Source organism: Meleagris gallopavo, chromosome 21 (genome assembly GCF_000146605.3).
Source record: "Meleagris gallopavo isolate NT-WF06-2002-E0010 breed Aviagen turkey brand Nicholas breeding stock chromosome 21, Turkey_5.1, whole genome shotgun sequence".
Taxonomy (NCBI): domain Eukaryota; kingdom Metazoa; phylum Chordata; class Aves; order Galliformes; family Phasianidae; genus Meleagris; species Meleagris gallopavo.
This window is the reverse complement of record NC_015031.2, coordinates 8,499,614-8,517,376: the sequence shown is the minus strand read 5'-3', so window position 1 is coordinate 8,517,376 and position 17,763 is coordinate 8,499,614. Positions and strand designations below refer to the sequence as shown.

Sequence of the window (17,763 nt, the reverse complement as noted above, 5' to 3'; positions counted from 1 at the left end):
TGCCCCAGAATTCACAACACCCATTGCTTCCCAACAGCTCCTTCCTCCGTGATTCTTTTAAAAAATGCTGGAAGTCAGGATTTATTTAGATAAGGCCCCAATGAATCAATGGAGGTGACTTTAGCTGCCTACCCTTCTGCCACTCAGCAGTTCAGAGTGATCCAGCACGAGAAAGATATTAATGACAAGGAGGAACCTGCATCACAGGAGCAGCCCTGCCCGCTCTCATTTCCTTTGCTCCCAATAGAAATGTGTTTTACCCACTGCACTGTTGTTTCCCTTTAAGGTAATTTTTCTCCCAAAGCTCCCAGACCTTCTATTGGCACTTCCCAGAGCCCAGAAGTCGTAAATCTGCTCTTCCAGCAGTTGCTGATATATCAATGAGTCATTTGATGGCTGTACTTATAGAAAACGTAACAGATTTATTCCTCTCCATCTCCAGCTGATGGGAAAAAAAGCTCATAAAAATAATAATAATAATAAAAAATCCTAAAAAGCCAAAATCCAGCTTGCAGCAAAAGCAATATCCCCACAGGGCCGGGTCACTTGTGGAACAACTCCCTCCATCACACAGCTCAGCCTCCAGCAGCACAGGGAGCAATGGGGACAGCTGGGCTGGGAAGGCAGCACCCAGAGAAGGGAGCACTAAGTTGGGGTTCAGCTCTTGTGTTAAATGCACGCATCTGGCATGAGCGTGGCTGCACGCAGTCCTTGTGCCAAGCAGTGCAACGGCTTAGGGATCACGCTTCCTTATTTTCCTATTTCCACGCAGTTGCTTCCCATCCTCCTGCAGAACTCAGAGCTCAGAGCCCTGCTGCTGGCTGCTCCCCGTCCCGCCTGACCCGGTGCAGAATCCCACCCACATTCCACCGCATGGAGCAGAGCTGCTCCCCAGCACCAGAAATATTCCTGCTATTCTCCCCACGACAATACATTTGTGCCTTAACTAATAGCAGGGTTCCCATGGCAACTGCTTGTTTATTACAGAAAAACTCAAGGCAATGGCAAATCCCAGCATTAGCGAGCGCGAGAGAAATAATGGATGTATAAAAATAAAACTTCTTCCTGGTGGGCTGGCTCTGCTCCCATTAGGCACATTCCTGCAGTTCCTCAGTCCTGTGCAGCAGGCACAGTGGGGAGTTCCTGAACCCCTCAATGATTACTTCCCCAGAAAGAGGCACTTAAGTGTCGTCCTGCCCCTGCTGAAAGGCTGCATGTGGAGGGACATCGCTGCTCCTCTCTCCTGGGCTTGCCAGGGGACATCATATAACCGTTAAGGTTGGAAAAGACCCCTCAGATCCCCAGGTCCAACACCAAGCACCCCGCCATGTACACTGACCATGTCCCTCAGTGCCACATCCCCACAGTTCCTGAACACCTCCAGAGATGGGGATCCCAACACCTCCCTGGGCAGCTGTGCCACTGCAGCACCAATCTTTTTCCTAATATCCAACCTGAGCCTCCCTAGTGCAACATGAGGCCATTACTTCTCCTACTGCTGGTTACACAGCTACATCACATCCACATTGAGAAGAAAGCCTGCCCTGCTCATCACAGCCAAAGAGCAGAAGTCCCAGTTCTGGCAGGTGCAAAGAAGAGGTAGAATGTACAACCTCCCAGCTTGCATATCCCAGGGATGAATTACAGCCACCAACATCCTCTGGAAGCCATCCAGAAGATAGGCAGCCTAGGAGAGAAGGGCAATAAGGGAAGAAAACACCATAAAATAAACCCATAAATCAGTATTTAAAACAGCAGCCAGCCAAAACTTGTAGCACAGCAAGAAAGACATCTCAACACTCACACCAAAGCTTACCAAGGGCAGCTGTGTTGTCCCCACCTGCACCTGCCACCATGCATGGGAAGGCATTCCCCCAAAACAAGGCTCAGCTATTACTCAGGACAAGTCTGGGCTCCAGATCTTTGACTCGTGGTGTTTTCTTCATCATGTGCACAGAGAATGCCTCATCAATCAGTTCATTTGCTAAAACAGCCCCTTCCAAGTGTCTCCTGGAGGGAAGCACAACCATCTATTGTTGATCTAATTTGCCTTTAATTACAAAAGTTACAATTGGGTTGGGAGTGCTTTCCTAGCTGGAGCCTAAAAAAAAGCCTTGTAAACCTGATCCTCCGGAGCCCTGTCTATTAAAAGGTTATTTCCCCCTGCAACACTGATAAGATTTAGCTTGATGTGGAAGAGCGTACGCTGTCGGTACACCAGAGAGGTCTTCTCCAATTGAAGGGGCCTAATAGCAAAAGACAGAAGGGGAGACAGGCCAGCCAGATCTGTTAATGCACACCAGCAAGAAATGAAGAGAAATCAAAGCAGACTGGCAGCAGCTTTAATTCGGCAGCATCCATCCACCGCTGTGCTAATGACCCTGAATGCTCAGCTCCTCAATGCCGTGCTGCTTCCCCCCAGCTGACTCCAGGCACAGCACTGGAGTGGGTGTATGAGCAATGACAGGGCGGACAGATGGAAGCGAGGGGGGGGAAAGGCCCTACAAGGCAGTGCTGTGAATGGGATCCGATAGGGCAGCGATCCAAGATGCCACATGTGATACATCGGTCTACTTCAATCAAGGTCTACCTCAAAGAACAAGGATGGGAGTGCTGGAGCTGATAAATCTTCAGGCTTGTCAGTGCTCCGGCCCCAGCCCTGCACAGGGCTAAGTTAATCAACAGCTTTTCCAAAGTGCACGTAGAGAACAACTCGGCTGCAAATCTCAGCCCCCTCCCAAGGCCTCCACTCTTCGCCGATCTCGAGGAGCACACGACCAACCTTTGCCCCTGGCCCAGGTGAAGGAGCGGCCCGTCCCCACGCTCCCTGCCTCCAGCACAGCAGCCTCGCTCTGCCAGGGCTGCGAGGGCACCTCACCAGCTCTGCTGCTGCTCTTCAGAGGTGTGATGTACTTGGGCAGCCCTCTGTAAAACCATGCGCCGGACCTCTTCCAGACCTGTTGGAGACAGAGACACAACCGACACCTGAAGCCATGATGAACGAGTGCTGCACCTAACGAGCGTGCCTGAAACCCCCCAGAACAAGAACACTCAAATAATCTGATCCTGCGGCAGAAAGTGAGCTGAGAGAGCTGAACTGTAATATTTCTTGTAAGAACGCCCTCTACTCTTCAACTGAGTTTTAATGCGGCTCATGATGAAAATGCTCTATTAAGTCTATTTAATACAAAGCCTGCTGAGAGCCAAGAGGAAGGGGAGAAGATGGCAGCTCAGACAAGGAGAAATGGTCTCCAAAAACCTAATTCTTTTGTGCCTTCCAGCAGTCTAATAATAAGCTAATGAGGCAGCCAGGGCAAAAAGAAGTTAATATTACTATTTCATGCAAGGGGGTAGAAGCCTTGTACTTCTGTTCAGAGCAAAGGAGATCATAAAGGTTTCTACTTCAAGTTCTCAAAGCATTTTATATGTAGCATCAACACGATGGCAGCAGGTACAAATGCAGATATCCCTAATTACAGCAGTAAGTTTGCAGCTCGCATTTTAACCACAGGGCTTAATCAAAGCAGAGGGCAGCGACAACACCTGGCGCTCACAAACAGCTCTTTCAGCACAGGCACAGAAAGCAGAGCACTGCCATCACCATCTCACTGATGGGAGATCACTCAGCAGATTGCCTGGTTCCTCCTGCAGAGCCATCAACACAGAGAGCTAGAATGGTCGGGGTCATGAAACCCAGGTGAAAGCAATGTGCACCCCGAGCAGCGCGGTGCTGCAGGAGGACGCGCGGTCCCTGCAGGGCAGTGCTGGGGAGGAAGCAGCCTTTCTTGACAGTTGTTATCCGAACAGACCTTGCAACATCTGTAATTTAATTTGAAGCACTGGAGAGACCTATTATCTCCAGGCGAACTACAATTTCAGCAGAACATAAAACCAATCAGACACAGCAAGGACTGCGGTAAGGAAAGGTTGGTCACCCCCAGGTTCTCCCATTACCCCCAAAGCGAGCCCAGCTAGAGAAAGAGTTCAGTCAGATACAATACAACACACCCAGCTCTCATCCACTAATACAACATCGATTCTGAGCGTACAGATTCACTTCTAATATTTCGCTCTCATTACAGCACTACTGAAGTTGTTTTGAGATCAGCTCTAAAATAGCTGCAGCTTTAGGGAGATGCTCTCCCCTGCAATAACTCAGCACATTGCTGCCTGTAGGTTTCCAGCACAACCCCCCCACAACGACACACGGTTCCAGTGCTGTTCTGCACTTGGGCACGCAGGTTGGGTTCAGCCTGCATCCATCACAACGAATCGATGCTGCTGACTGCTCGTGATGCTCGTTTCATTGATTGCCACAGTGGCCCAACAGCAAAGCTCCTACTTGATTTTAAATTAATACATCTATAACGGTGCTTTGGAGTCCTGTTTATTAGCAGGTTTGCTCTTTGCAAGGAGAAGAGTTTTGCACTCACCAGCCCTTGACAGAACAAAGATGTGCATCAGTGCCACCCCAACCCAGGACGCAGAAGCCTGGAGCACAGAGGATCTTTCCTGCAGTGGTTCAGGAGCAATCCTGCTGCTTCCCAGTCAAGCACAACAGAAATCCATGCTAAGTATCGACTGCCTTCAGGCTGCTGTCCTTCTGCCTCCCCTGACGACTCATCTACCCAAAAGCAAAGCATGGGGAAGAGGAATTGCTCGAGCCAGAGATCCTCTCTGCATTACTTTGAAACATTCAACAGCCATGACAAGACTGGAGAGCTCAACGCGTTTTGTGACCCCAACAACACCCCCATCACAGCTGCACCAATCCACCAGCACAGCCACAGGATGAGGCTGCATGCTGGCAGTCAGCAGCAGATGCACATTTTATCCAGCACTCTCAGCACAGCCTGCAAATGGAAAATCACCAGGTCCTGCTGACACCCCGCTCTGCAGAACTCTGCTTTCCCCCTCCTCTGAAAACAAGGGTACTGAACAAGCTCCCAACCAGCCTTCAGGTTGCCATACACCACAGAATCATTAAGGCTGGAAAAGACCTCTAACAATCACCCAGTCCAACCACCAACCCAACCTCGCCGTGCCCACAGACAACACCCCCAGCTCTGCAGTCCCCATGCAAGAGGGAAGCCGCTGCTGTGAGTTCCTGTGGGCTCTCTTAGCAGAACAAAGCACACTTGCAACCCAGGAGGACACGGTTGCCATTGCCCTCACGCAGCACATCCCACCCACCCCGCTGCCACAGCTCCAAAACGCAGCAAACCGCTGGCAGGGAGAAAGAGAGCGCGCTCCTCAGCCTCGTTATTTGCATTCATCTGCTTTTCCATAACACAGAGCTTTCCAATTACATTATTTACAGCAATCTGTTGTCAACTCCCACATTCGGCACTTGAGGATGAAGAAAATTAAAAGGCGGTGAAATTGTTTGGAGCTTTGTTTCTGGAATAGCAGAACGCGTTTCACCTCCGACCCCAACGCTCCGCCAGCAGCAGAGCCTGCCGTCCTCCAACCATTTATCATTCCTCTCTCAATCACACTCTGTTTTTTTTCCCCTGTGGCTCTGTTCTAAGGACACTATTTTGAGTCGACCCACTTGCTGCCGCCCCCCAAAATAACACGGCAGGCTACTGATGAGTCCTCTGAATTGCAAACAGGTGCACATCCACTCCATCCAGAGCTGCCCAAAATAAACGCTCCTCTCCATCAGGTTTGTTTGGCCATACCAGGCAGGAATAACCCTGGGCTATGTTGCTTTATGATGTTCAAAGTGTACAAGGGAAAAGGGAAACCCTGGGGGCAAAAGGGGAGGAGATGGCTGCTTGTTCCAGCACAGCAATCTTCCTTTCCTCTGCATGGTTTATTTTCATAAACCCAGAGATGCAGCCAGCCATGAAAATGTCATTTAGCAAAGGAGAAGAAATTAAAGGGAAAATGAAGCAAAGGGGCAAATTAAAACTTTAGCAGGTCCTGAGAGCTGACACGCTCCTTCACATTTGATGGGGTTTAAAAAAAGCCATCTCCCCCCACCCTACTTAAACTGTTTTCATTATCACTACAATTTTGGATGTGTCAATTCAAATGTAAATGTGTACGAATGCTTCCAAGAGGGTTTTAATTACGATGATAGCATCGCTAATTATGGATATGAAAAAAACCCATATATGAAGCGGTGGTTCAGCGAGGTGCTGTGCACAGCCTGCTGCTATCAGCCAAAACATGCAGCAAACAATGCATGCCTGACCCTCTGCATTCGGTCTCCAGACAGGCAATGGAAGGTGCAAAGCCAAGAAAGGCGATGCAGCACATAGGGAAGAAGGAAGGTCCTGTCCCTTTGAAAGCAAACATAAAATGGATGGAATTTGCTTCTTGAGCAATACAACACAATCTGTGGCAGTGATAGCTCTGCCACACTCAGAGGATGTTGCAAAGGAAAATGCCCTGGAAGGACAAAAGTGGTTTTTTTTTTTTTTTTTTTTCTCCAATGGATGTTTCTGCAGGCACTGGGACAAGCAGTCTCTGCAATAGGCTGCTCCTGGCTTAGCTGTGGCTCTGTCTTATTTCAGAGGTGTCTGTGCCCCTGGGGATGTTCCCTTTGCCAGCAGGCTCTGCCAGATCCCAGCATGGTGACTATGCAGAGCTTTCTCTGTGCAAGCACACACCACACCAAGCAGCTCCAGTGCTACCCAGTGCAACGTTTTGCTTCTGGATGACTGGGATGCAGGCAGAATCCATTCATCACCTCCACTCTCCAGAAATCAAACTGTCAGAGCAACTTGGCTCTCACTGCTATGCAGCACAGCCTTCCCAGTGGAGGTTTTCAAGGAAACAAAACAGCAAAGAACACTTTGGAGCTGCTGAGGCTGAGATTCCCAATGGGATGTGCGGGCATCGAGCACTTGACTCCCACTGAAAAACTGATGTAAACAACAGCCTGTTACATTGGTCTTCACTTTGACCCAGGTCACACACTGATGGTTTAATCACAACTGAAACCAGCACAGATTTTGTCCACACAACGAAGGAGCGAAGAAAATTACCATGTCACTACATTTTCACTAGCTTAAGCCAAGCCTACACGGATAAATAACAAGACGGAGGGATGAGAGCTGCACGCTTTGGCTGTTAGCTCATGTATGTGGACATCCAACACCACCACCCTGCCTTCACATCCTGACTTGTTCCAGGAGATCAGCTCCCCACATTGGTCTCCAGAAAGGCAATGCAAGGTGCAAAGCCAAGAAAGGCAATGCAATGCAGAGGGAGGGAAGGAGGGAGGGCCACAACCTGCTCCCTCGGTGCATGGCAGGGGCTAAAGGGACAGCTGCAGTCCAAGTGGTGGGATCACCTACCTCAGAAGGGTGACAGCGGCTTGCTAATGCATCACACGACCCCAGATGTTTTTGTGGGCTCCTGTCTGGATCCCGGGACACAAAACTGGGCCAATAACCCCTCACCACGCAACAGATTCAAAGGCCAGACAGAAACAAGACTCTGTGATCCCAAAAAGCAGGTGTCCATCTGCACTCGTTGATGGCAAATATAACCTTCGGTGACAAGTGTAGCCAAATGGGTTTGGTCCAGAGCAGATGGGAACACAAGGCAGATCCAGATCACAGCAACAGACAGAGACAAGGAACTGGTGGTGAACACAACAGTTATTCTGCATGGACTCTGTCCTATCATGGCACCCAAAATGGCTCCATGGACAAGCCAGGCCACTGCAAAGAGGGAAGGAGACAGACCCGAGCTGACCTTTGAAGGAATCAGAAAAAGACAGACGAAGCTGAGGGCTGTGAGGTAAGATGTGGATATGTTTGAGGCTGTCTCAGGGGGAAAGTTCCATCCATTTTCATTAGAGAAGCACTCAGGCCGTATCTCTGAAGGTTACCATACCCTGACACGGCCGCACATAACACTGGGTAATGTTCTTCTCTGTCTGTGGCTGCTCATTATTTTTATAAGAAAGTGGAACAAAAGAAAAAAGAAAAAAGAAAAGCAATTATACATTGGAGAGCGAGGAAAAAAAATATGAAAAGAAAAAATGAAGTAACTTTCAGTTCCATACCCGTCTCCCAGCACAACACGGAAACTGCCCTGACCTGCCACACTTCAGAATGGCCATCTGGATTGCACAACATCTGGATGAGTCCGTTCATTAAGCAATTAGCAGCACCCAGGGAGCAGGATGCCCTTTGTCTGCCCCAGCCACGCTGCCACGCAGCAACCAAAGGTGGGCACAGCCCTCATCCTACCTGCACAGCAGCTTTCCGGGTGCTCCCACACAGATCATCTCCTCGTGTTTAAAACCTGAGCTCTGCCACACTCCCACAACTCCTACAGAGACATTCTCTGCCTCAAACACCTGCAGAAATGATCTCACTGCACTTCAGAAATTGACGGACGGGTTTCAGGAATAGCTGCACCGGGCGGATGCTGAAGGACCACGAGGGGTAAATCCTCCTGTCGTCACCAAATTCAGCAGCTCCATTGCAGAGCAGCGAGCCCTGGGGCTGGCTGGCAGAGGAGGATGAGGCAGGCCATTACTTCTGGCAGTGTAAAGTCAAGGATGAAGGATATAGAAATGCAGAGACCTGCATTAGAAGTCTCACACGGCGGCGATAGGATTTTACAGGCGGGTTTGTGGAGGGGGAAACTGAGCTGAAAGTTGCAATTGAGTCATTTTTAGAGGGACAAATATTGCAGATGCATTAAAGAACCAACGTTAGCCAGGTTTATTTGCATGGAGCCAGAAGGAAAACAGCGTGGCAGCAGAAGGCAACAGCCTCTTTATAACCACAGTAGGAAAACACCACAAAGCAACACTCAGGGCATTTATTCCCCCCCATCCCATCACAAACTGTCACCACCCTGTGCATGGCCTGAGCCCAAAGACCCCATCCAAGCCTCCATCCCAACGCAGCCCACGCTCTCTCAGCACACTCTGCATTTTACCTCTCTCTGTTCACTGCAGATCTTGCACAGCCAAAGAGGACGTTTCTGGGCTCCAAAGGTTTCGATGCCACATTTGGTGCAAACTTTCTGAAAGAAGGGGGGGGGGAAAAAAAAAGGTGTGTAAGCAACACCCCACGTCCATACAGCCCTCACCAGAGGAAGGCTGAGAAGCACCTGCCCCACCAGACCTGCTCTAATGCGTTCCTTAAAGTAAATAAACATGGCACAGTTCTATTATTTCCCCTGGATAAGTGCATCCAAAAAGATGCTTCGGGGGTCCTTGACAAAGGCAAACCTACAGCACAGCCCTTGGCTGCGGGCGAGAACGGAGTCGGACAGCACAAATCAATCCTCACAACCTACAGACACTCCCAGGGCTTTTTCCTTTTTATTCCTCCAAATCCTAAAACCCAATCGCCGTGGTGAGGAAAGCAGCTGCAACCAAGCACAAAACGAGCACAAGTTTGTGCAAAACCATAAATCCCCTCCTCCCTTCCCTACATACAGCCTGAAACCCCCCGGCTTCCCCTTGGCTTCAGCAGCTTGGCAGTATTGATTTGTGGCTGCCGAGGCAGCGGGCACGGATGCACGTTGCCTGAACAGAATGCTTGATAGCAGCACATGGCAGCTTATTGCTGCACGAGGGAACTTTCACATCTCCACCAGCATTATGAGCCATTTACAACCCCAATCACCTCATATCATCTAATGAAGCGGATGTTTATCAGGCTTGGCTTGCAGTGGGGAGAGAAATGGGATGAATTCTTTGATCCTCACAGAGCAAAAGCTGCTCACAGCCTGGAAAGCAAAGCCTGGCTAGCAAAGCCTGGCTTAGAGAGAGTGGATGCCTGCGGTGCTTTAGGAAGGGCAGAGGAATAAGGAGCAGCCTAAGTGCTTTGGTGCACAGATATTCAACACAGTGCTGCCCAAGCCAACAAGTGCGGGCAGCAAGTGGCACTGCAACGATCATCTTCGCAACTACCCCAACTTCTCCCCTTTTCAAATCAAAATCTGAGGGAGCACCTCAGCCATAAACACCCCCTCAGATCCCATCCCTGCATGTATAGGACATTCAAACGCTCCCTCTAGCGGGAGCTTCCAAGTGCTTTTATTCCCAGCCATAAATATTGAAACCTCCAGCACATGAAGAGGGCTCTCCTCCTCCCTTCCTTGCAGCCTAGCTGGAAAACTGAGTGTCACCCACAGCCTCAGAAGACATAAAAACCAAGGGCAGTAAATACAGCCTTATTCCTAATTAAACAAGATAAAGCACTTTCTTCTCCTACTTCTTTTATATGTGTTCCTGATACCCTCTGCATGGTAAACTGCACATTATGCTCTAACTACTGCTAATGTTAACATGTCTGTGTTAGCAAACATCTTTTTCTTGCCATAATGCATTTATTCCCAAGGTAATAAAAAAACAATATTAAAATCATTCTTCATTTTGACCCATAAATGCTGAAGCAGGAAGTGGCACTTAGAAAATCCATCAGGCAACAAGAGCTATAGAGCCCCTGTTCAGCAGAAGGGATTCGTGGAAGGTAAGTCCTCTGCTGCATCTCAGATGTATCATTACAGCAGTCCCTGTCATTGGGCTAAATGGGCTGCAATGACTTTCCAATGAGATGGTAAGAGAGCAAAGCTAGCAAGAAAAATACCGACTTATAAAATCCATAGCTTATAATGCTAAAACTGCATCAGTGATGGATACTGCTGGGCTGGGGATGAGCTTTAAGTACCAGCCCACTCTGCGTGCTCTGCTGAAGGGTGGACTGCTGTGGGCTGACACCAAAACAGAAAGGGGACGAGCCCAGGGCACCCCACAGCTTTTGCCTCCATGCATCAGTGCATGGGGCTCACAGGGCAGAGGTTAGCAAGTGCTGCAGCAACATGACCTAGCTGGCTTCAGGTGAGAGCAGAACGGCCACGGGAAGGAGGCAGGAATACGGCACATCCTGTTATTCTGCATGCTTGAAAAGCAGGAAGCAGCCAGCCGCCTCCTGTCTGCCCAGCAGCCCTTTATTCTCCCCAGGCACGTCTGCACAGAGCCCACGCTCCTCTCCAAGAGCTGTCCTGAAGCTCCCCTTTATGCCAGACCCTTCGCACCTCAGTACCTTCCTGCTGCTTCCTTTCCCAGCCCTTCCTATAAGATTTGCTTTCCTCCCAGCTGAGGACCCAGGGGTTCAGAACTGGGCGTTTGCCACTGCCTTATGCCTGATCCTGTGCATAACCCCAGCCTCAGCCACTTCTGAAAGCAGGAGCCAGCAGACTCAGTCCAGCAAAGGCAGCAATGCTCACAGCAGCACGGATGGAGTGATGCTGGCACCTTGCAGGAGCTTCTCCGTCACAGCTGCCCAACATGGAGCTCCCAACACATGCCAGCGCATGGCACAGGAACAAGCTACACTCAGAGCATCCACAGGACATCTCAGTGATGGGGTGGGTGGCATAAGTGAGTGTCCCCCTAACTATAGTTCCCCAGGGATCCTTCCATCCACCCTAGCAGTGTGGCACCCACGGGGACCCTCACCACACTGAGGCAAAGCCACTTACAGAGACATCTCCCCTGGCAAAGATGGCCTTCAAGTGCTGGAGAAGCAGCCTCTCAGCAGAGGGAGGATCAGGTGGTTGCCTTGGAGATCATCATCTCCACGGCAGTGAGGCTTAACCCCTGCCTGTCTGGGATCCCAGGCAGCAGTGCAGGGTGTGAGGAACACAGCAGTTTCCCCTGCATGCTGATACTCCAGCATCTGTACAGCCTACCCACCAACACACCCCACCACCAACACACAGGGCGACTCGCGTGTCAGGGTCAGGAACTTCACACTAGTTTAGAACATGAATCATAGTGAAAAAGACTTCTCAGATCCTCACGTGCAGCCCCAACCCATCCCCACCATGCCCACTAACCACGTCCATACGTGCCACATCTCCACCTTTCATAGGTCAGGCGCTCCAGGATTGTGAGCAATGAGGTAAGCAGAGAAAACCTTACAGCTTGACAGCACCGACCCAGTTATGCAGGACAAAGATAAGCCCACAGAGTGATCCATCTCTCCACTTTCACAGAGCCCTGCTGGCTCCAGGCAGGATCCCCTGGTGAGCAAACCCACCTTTTTGCAATCCTGGCAGAAAACCGACGTGCTCCCCAGCAGCCCCAGCAGCTCACTGCACAGCAAGCACTGCGACAGGCCGTTGCCCATCGCGTTCTTCCTCATGTTCTCCAGCCGCTCCACCAGGCGTCTGGTAGGGAACAAAGCCAAGTGGAGGTGATTCCAGATCTACAGGAAGAAGGCATGCCAAGAACCTGCGGGTGCGTGCCCCGCTCAGCCTCCCCTGTGGGATTTTGGGCCTTTTGCTGGGACTGAACGTGCTTTCGCTTCAGCCTCTGTACTCAAGCATTTCCTCAGGTTTGTTATTAGGAAGTATTTTGCCTTTGGAGGAGCGGTGCTGCAGTGGCAGAGCTGCTCAGGGAGGTGGGGGAGTGCCCATCCCTGGAGGTGTTCAGGAACCGTGGGGATGTGGCACTGAGGGAGGTGGTCAGTGGGCACGGTGGGGTGGGATGGGATTTGGGGATCTGAGAGGTTTTTCCCAGCCTGAATGATTCTGTGATTCTATGAGCTGGCTCCTGGTCTCCCTGCTTTGGGCTGATTGCAGACCTAGCTGAGGCCAGATCTCCAGCAGGACTGAGAGCAAATAGAAATCTACAGCAGCAAAAAGGGAAAAGGTGCCAGTAAATGAAATAATTCAAGCTAACAAACCCCTTCCAGAGAACTCAGCCAAGTAGAACACAAACCCATTCACTGCTCCAGGCAAAATCCCACAGGGCTGCTGCTGTAGGCAAGGGAAAACCCGAGCGTGCTGCCAGGGATGGAGCCGTGCTGTCCACCAGCAGTGATGCAGCTGCACAGCTCTGCACTTCCCTGAGCCCATTCCACAGCCACTGCCTCAGCAGCTGCCTTATCACAGGCTGCATTCAGTGGCACTGAGTCAGTGGCTGCAACCACAGCAAGCCCCAAAGCTCCAGGAAGGCATGGGAAACCATCTTCCAACCCTCCCAGTGTTTGTTGCCTCCAAACAAGCAACACGGCAGGGGGAAAATGAGCTGAAGAGATGCTCTAAGGGCTGGAGGCTGAGCTCAGACACTGGGAGAGCTGCACCTCTGTCTGCACTGTTCCCATAGGGAAGGAACAAGCAAAGGTACCCGATGCGCTGCTGCTCCACAACGTCCAGCTTCTCCGCCTTGCGGATGACTTCCAGAATGACCTCAAGCTCCTGTGGGCTCAGAGCCTGCATCTTCCTCTGCTTCTCTGTCTGGAACGTGTGCACTGACCAGCCTGTCTGGAGCCTGTGGGGAGGGACAGACAGAGAAACTGAGCTGTGAAAGCAAAACCCAAGCCTTGCCATACCAAGTCATGCCCACCAACCTCAGTGCCACACCTCCACAGTTGTTGAACACCCCCAGGATGGTGACTTCCCGTTTCCCTGGGCAGCTGTGCCACTGCAGCACTGCTCCTTCAGAGAAGAAATTTTCCTGTCTTTGCAGCAATGGGCATGGATGCTGGGCACCACAGAAGTCCTCAGCAGACTGCAGCACACAAGGACTACCTGCACTGTCTTCCTTCCAGCGTCTGAAGCCTTTAGGAACTTCCCTCCATGCCTATGTACAAAGCTGACATTTCTCCTTGGCTCGCTCGGAGCTTTCACAACTCAATTAATTACCATTTAGTAGGAGCTTAGAGGTCACCAGCTGAAGTCAGGGCTGCTGGCAGAATGCAGGGCACTATCACACCCGGCTGTTGTAATGAGGCACTCAGGTGGAGGCAGAAGCACTCAGACAGACATGGAACGACCCATAATTTTCCAGCAGCTGACCTCAGGGCTCAGCCAGGAGCAGTGGCAGCGCCAGAGAAGCAAAGCATCCGAGTAAGAAATGCAATTCTGGCACTTGACTCATCTCCATCCCTTCATCTTTCGATTACGCAGTCATTTAACTTCAGGGGAATATAAGACCAAGCGACAAGACCCTAAAACAAAAGAGCCCTGGGGGCTGCTACCAGCTATACAGAGGGTGTATATATACAGCTGCAGAGGTGCTGCTCTTCCCTTCAGCCAGCTGGGACTCACTTGGCACGCAGAGCCAGCTGCCGGTCATTGGGGCACACCCAGGGGCCCGTCCCACTGCCAAAAATCGTGTCAGCCATGGCACACCTGGAAGAAGAAAAAGCACCGTGAGGCACAGCCGTCCCAAAGCGATGTCCCAGAGGCGACCCGCCGGCGTCACACGCCTGCAGACAGCAATAAAAGCATGCCATCATCACCATGAAATACGCGCCAATAAATAGCTCCTAACGCTGCACCGAGACAAAGCTGGGAGCTGAGATTTTATGGCGCTCTGCAAAAGGCCACGGGCTGTCAGATCCGCTGCCATTTTTCATTTCAAAGCCAGAGAAAAGTGTTGTTTGCTACGATTCTCTGCCCCGTCACCTCCGGAGTCCCAGCACTGCAGTGGCTCTGAAGGACAGGAGGACGCGGCGGTTGTTGGGTTTTCACCTCTTAATGGGGGTAACAAACAAAGCCCACGCGACAATCAGCACAAACAGTGGCAAGTCGCTCCGTTCATTAAAGCTGCCGCTGTAAGAGCCAGATATTTATAACACAGCCCACAATAGCAGCTTGTTTGCATGTGCTGGAGGCAGCACCTCTCCCAGCAGTGCTCCTCCTGCGCTCACACCGGCACCCAGAAGGGCAGCCAGCAGATTTCAGCGCAGGCACTGCGATGCACCGAGCCTTCCTCCCGCTGGATCAGCTCCCTAATGCATACATTTCCAGGTATTAATACTTACCTTCCCCAGAACAGACACATGCCAGCTTTGAAACCATACCTGCTGAGCAGAGATAACGCGCTTAATGCTGTTTGGCAAACAACACATCAGATCCAACAGCAGCGAGTCCCACCACCTGCCAACCGCGCCGTAATTCCCAAGAAAACACATGTTCCAGCCTCAATTCACAGCACACTCACCCGGCGCTGTGGCTCTGCGCCTGCACCCACGCCTGCTGCTGACACGGAGCTTCCGTGCCAGGCACAGAGCCCTGCAGCACACACAGCCTTGGCCCTTTTATAGCAGCTGCAGCTCGTGCAGATCGATCCAACCCTGCGCTGCAATCAGTCCCGGCACAAAGTGCTGACCTGGGCTGCACAGCACCTGGCGCAGCTCATCCTGAAGGGTCAGCTCTAGATCACAGAACGGTAGGAAGGACCTTTAAGGCCATCTGGTTCAACTCGCTGCAAGGCACAGGGACACCTGCAGCTCCTTCCGGAGCTCAGAGCTGCTCCAGCCCAGCTTGCCCTCCCACTTAGGCACACGTGGAGCAAAGCACAGCCCATGCACCACAGTGCCCAGCACCTGCGGGTGCCTATCTGGAAGTCAATCCCAGGACAGGCACTTTGCTGTGCACACAGGGTGGGAAACAGCTGAATGCATCCCGCCCTGCTCTGCAGAGCTTTACCTGCACCAACAGGGCTGAAGGCAAGTCAAAATGTTGCAGACGGCTCTGCACTTTGCCTCTGCAAGATGCCCAGTTGGATGCAAGTGAGAACACTATGGGACTGTAGGCTCTGCTGGGGGGGAACAGGAACAGTAACGGGGTTGGAAAAAAGGAACACGTATGGCCACAGGACTGATGACACCAGAATGGGGACAGCACAGAGCATCCTCCCTCTTATCTCTGTCCAGGACACTGAGTGCAGCACAATCAGCCTAATCAGAAACACTGATAGCAGAACCATGCCAGGCTGGGGAGTCATCTCCATGGTCTGCAAGGGAGTTCTTTCCTTCCCATCATCCTGTGACCTGCTGAACAGCCCTCCACCTGTTTGCTCCTTTCCCTATGATGGAAGAAATCAGGCGGAACAAATCCTCATTAAAGCTGTGTGCACCTGGCTGCGCTCAGCAGTGAGCCAGCAGCATGAGGGGGGGAAATGTGGAACCACACCACTCTGCAGCTCCAATAGGGAGCGGAGAGGAAGCAGAAGCAGGGCTGTGCTGGTGACAACCCTGCAATGTAGAACTGGAGGTCCCTTCCTGCTGGGCAGCCTGAGGGATGCTCCAGGTTCACATCCTCCTCCCCAAATGGTGACTACATCACAGCAAAAGCTGAAAGGTTTTGCTGACATTGAGCTGCCTGCAGGTGCCCACAAAGCATGAATTCCTCACAGCCCTGCAAACACCACAATGCCCTCCACAGACCCATCAAGAGCTCCCCAGCCAGTTTTCACGGCCTGGTTATTTCAGTTAAGCAGCTCGCAATCTGTTTTAATTTGTTTTTATAGGAAATTAATTAGGCAATTATTTTTTCTTTTAAATACTTTAAAATGAAACAAAAACGAAGCAGTGGCACAGAGCTGAGCTCCTGCTCCCCAGCTGCTGTAATTACCTCTCCTGCTCCAACTCATGGCTTCTGCCAGGACCACCTCACACATCAGTGCCACCCCAGCCCCACATCCCTTCCAGCCACTCCCCCAAAGACGTGTTGTAATTACTCTCTGCTCCGGCACCAGGCCCCATTATCCCCATAACCTTAGCAACTGAGTGAGCATTTGTTCCCGTTGCTATGACAGAGGAGAAATGAGGGAGATAAGGGCACCAGGCTCCATCGGTGCAGGACATGAGGCTGTTTGAAGGCAATGAGCGGTGTGACTGTGCCCAGACAAGCACCAGCCTCAATCAGGGCTTTGCTGCTCATACAATCACAGAACCATGGAATCATTAAGGCTGGAAAAGACCCCTCAGACCCTCGAGTCCAACTCCCCACCATGCCCACTGATCACATCCTCAGTGCCACAACCCCTCGGCTCTAGGACACCTCCAAACAGAGCACGTGGGGAATAAAACAGAAGGTTCCCAGCTGCTCCCCAGGCACAGCAGCAATGGCAGAAGCCCAACTACATTAAGACAGCGCTTATTAAAGACATTACAAAGCAAAATGCCCTGCAGGTCTATGCCAGTCCTGGGAGGGGGAAGATAAAATCAGCTCTACAGGAAAACCGGCACACGGTAGCAACGAGCCTGTATTAATGAGAGGCACCCATTAACGTGGCTGCTTGATATATGGTGAGCCACAAAGGAGCGGGCTCTGCCCAAGCAGATCCACTCACCCTGCAACCTGCAGTGCAGAGGAGGGCAGCCAGGTGGGTCTGCCATTGTGGGTCCATCCGTACCCACCCAGCCTCAGCCCTGCAGGTGCTTTGCTTGGTGCATGATTCATGCTGCTCAGCTCTTTGACTCACGTTCTGGAGCAGCCTGACCTGGCACAGGGCTCCAAGAAGCAAATTAGCATCTAAACGGCCAATTAGAGAAACTAATTTCTCTATGCTGATGCACTACCCCGCTCAGGAGGCCTGGGCAGAACCTGCAGCTCCAGCTTCGAGTTTCTTAGAAAGAACTGGACGCAGACAGGAAAGACAGAGCCAAGGAACCGTGTGCCATCCCCCGCGGTGACCTCGCACGAACCAGGAACTGTCCTGCCAGCCGCTGGCTGAGGAGGCCACGGGCACTGCCGTGAGGAAATGCCGCCTGAGCATCCCCGAGGTCACACATCCCCGCTGAACGCGGCTGCCGGAAACTCCCGGCCCCGCCGGGGCGACAGAGGAACCGCGGACTTTGACCCAGAGCTGGGGATGCGCACAGACCCAACGCCCCGGGACGGGCACAGCGCAGCACCCAAAGGAGCAGCAGCGGGACGGGGCCCGCACGCGACCGCCCTCGAAGCCCATCGGCCTCACGGGGAGCGCTGCCTTCGGCCCCGCACCTCTCGCCCGTTCCCCAGCCCTCCGCCGCTCCC

At 51.7% G+C, this 17,763-nt stretch overlaps 1 protein-coding gene across 3 annotated transcripts; it reads right to left on the bottom strand.

Annotated features, from left to right (window-relative positions):
* Positions 1 to 17,749, bottom strand: RPH3AL (rabphilin 3A like (without C2 domains)). 3 transcript variants are annotated; one of them, XM_010722064.3, is made up of 6 exons: positions 14,763 to 17,749; positions 14,044 to 14,127; positions 13,121 to 13,264; positions 12,030 to 12,159; positions 8,914 to 9,000; positions 1 to 2,957 (listed from the first exon to the last, which is right to left on the bottom strand). In XM_010722064.3, exons 1-6 carry the CDS (start codon positions 14,780 to 14,782, stop codon positions 2,727 to 2,729), a joined length of 696 nt encoding a protein of 231 aa, XP_010720366.1. In that variant the 5' UTR covers positions 14,783 to 17,749; the 3' UTR covers positions 1 to 2,726. The 3 variants fall into 3 exon arrangements, with proteins under 3 accessions (XP_010720366.1, XP_010720365.1, XP_019477563.1); XM_010722063.3 differs by having other exon boundaries at positions 14,942 to 17,749; XM_019622018.2 differs by having other exon boundaries at positions 14,044 to 17,748.
* Between the last annotated feature and the right edge of the window lie 14 nt (positions 17,750 to 17,763).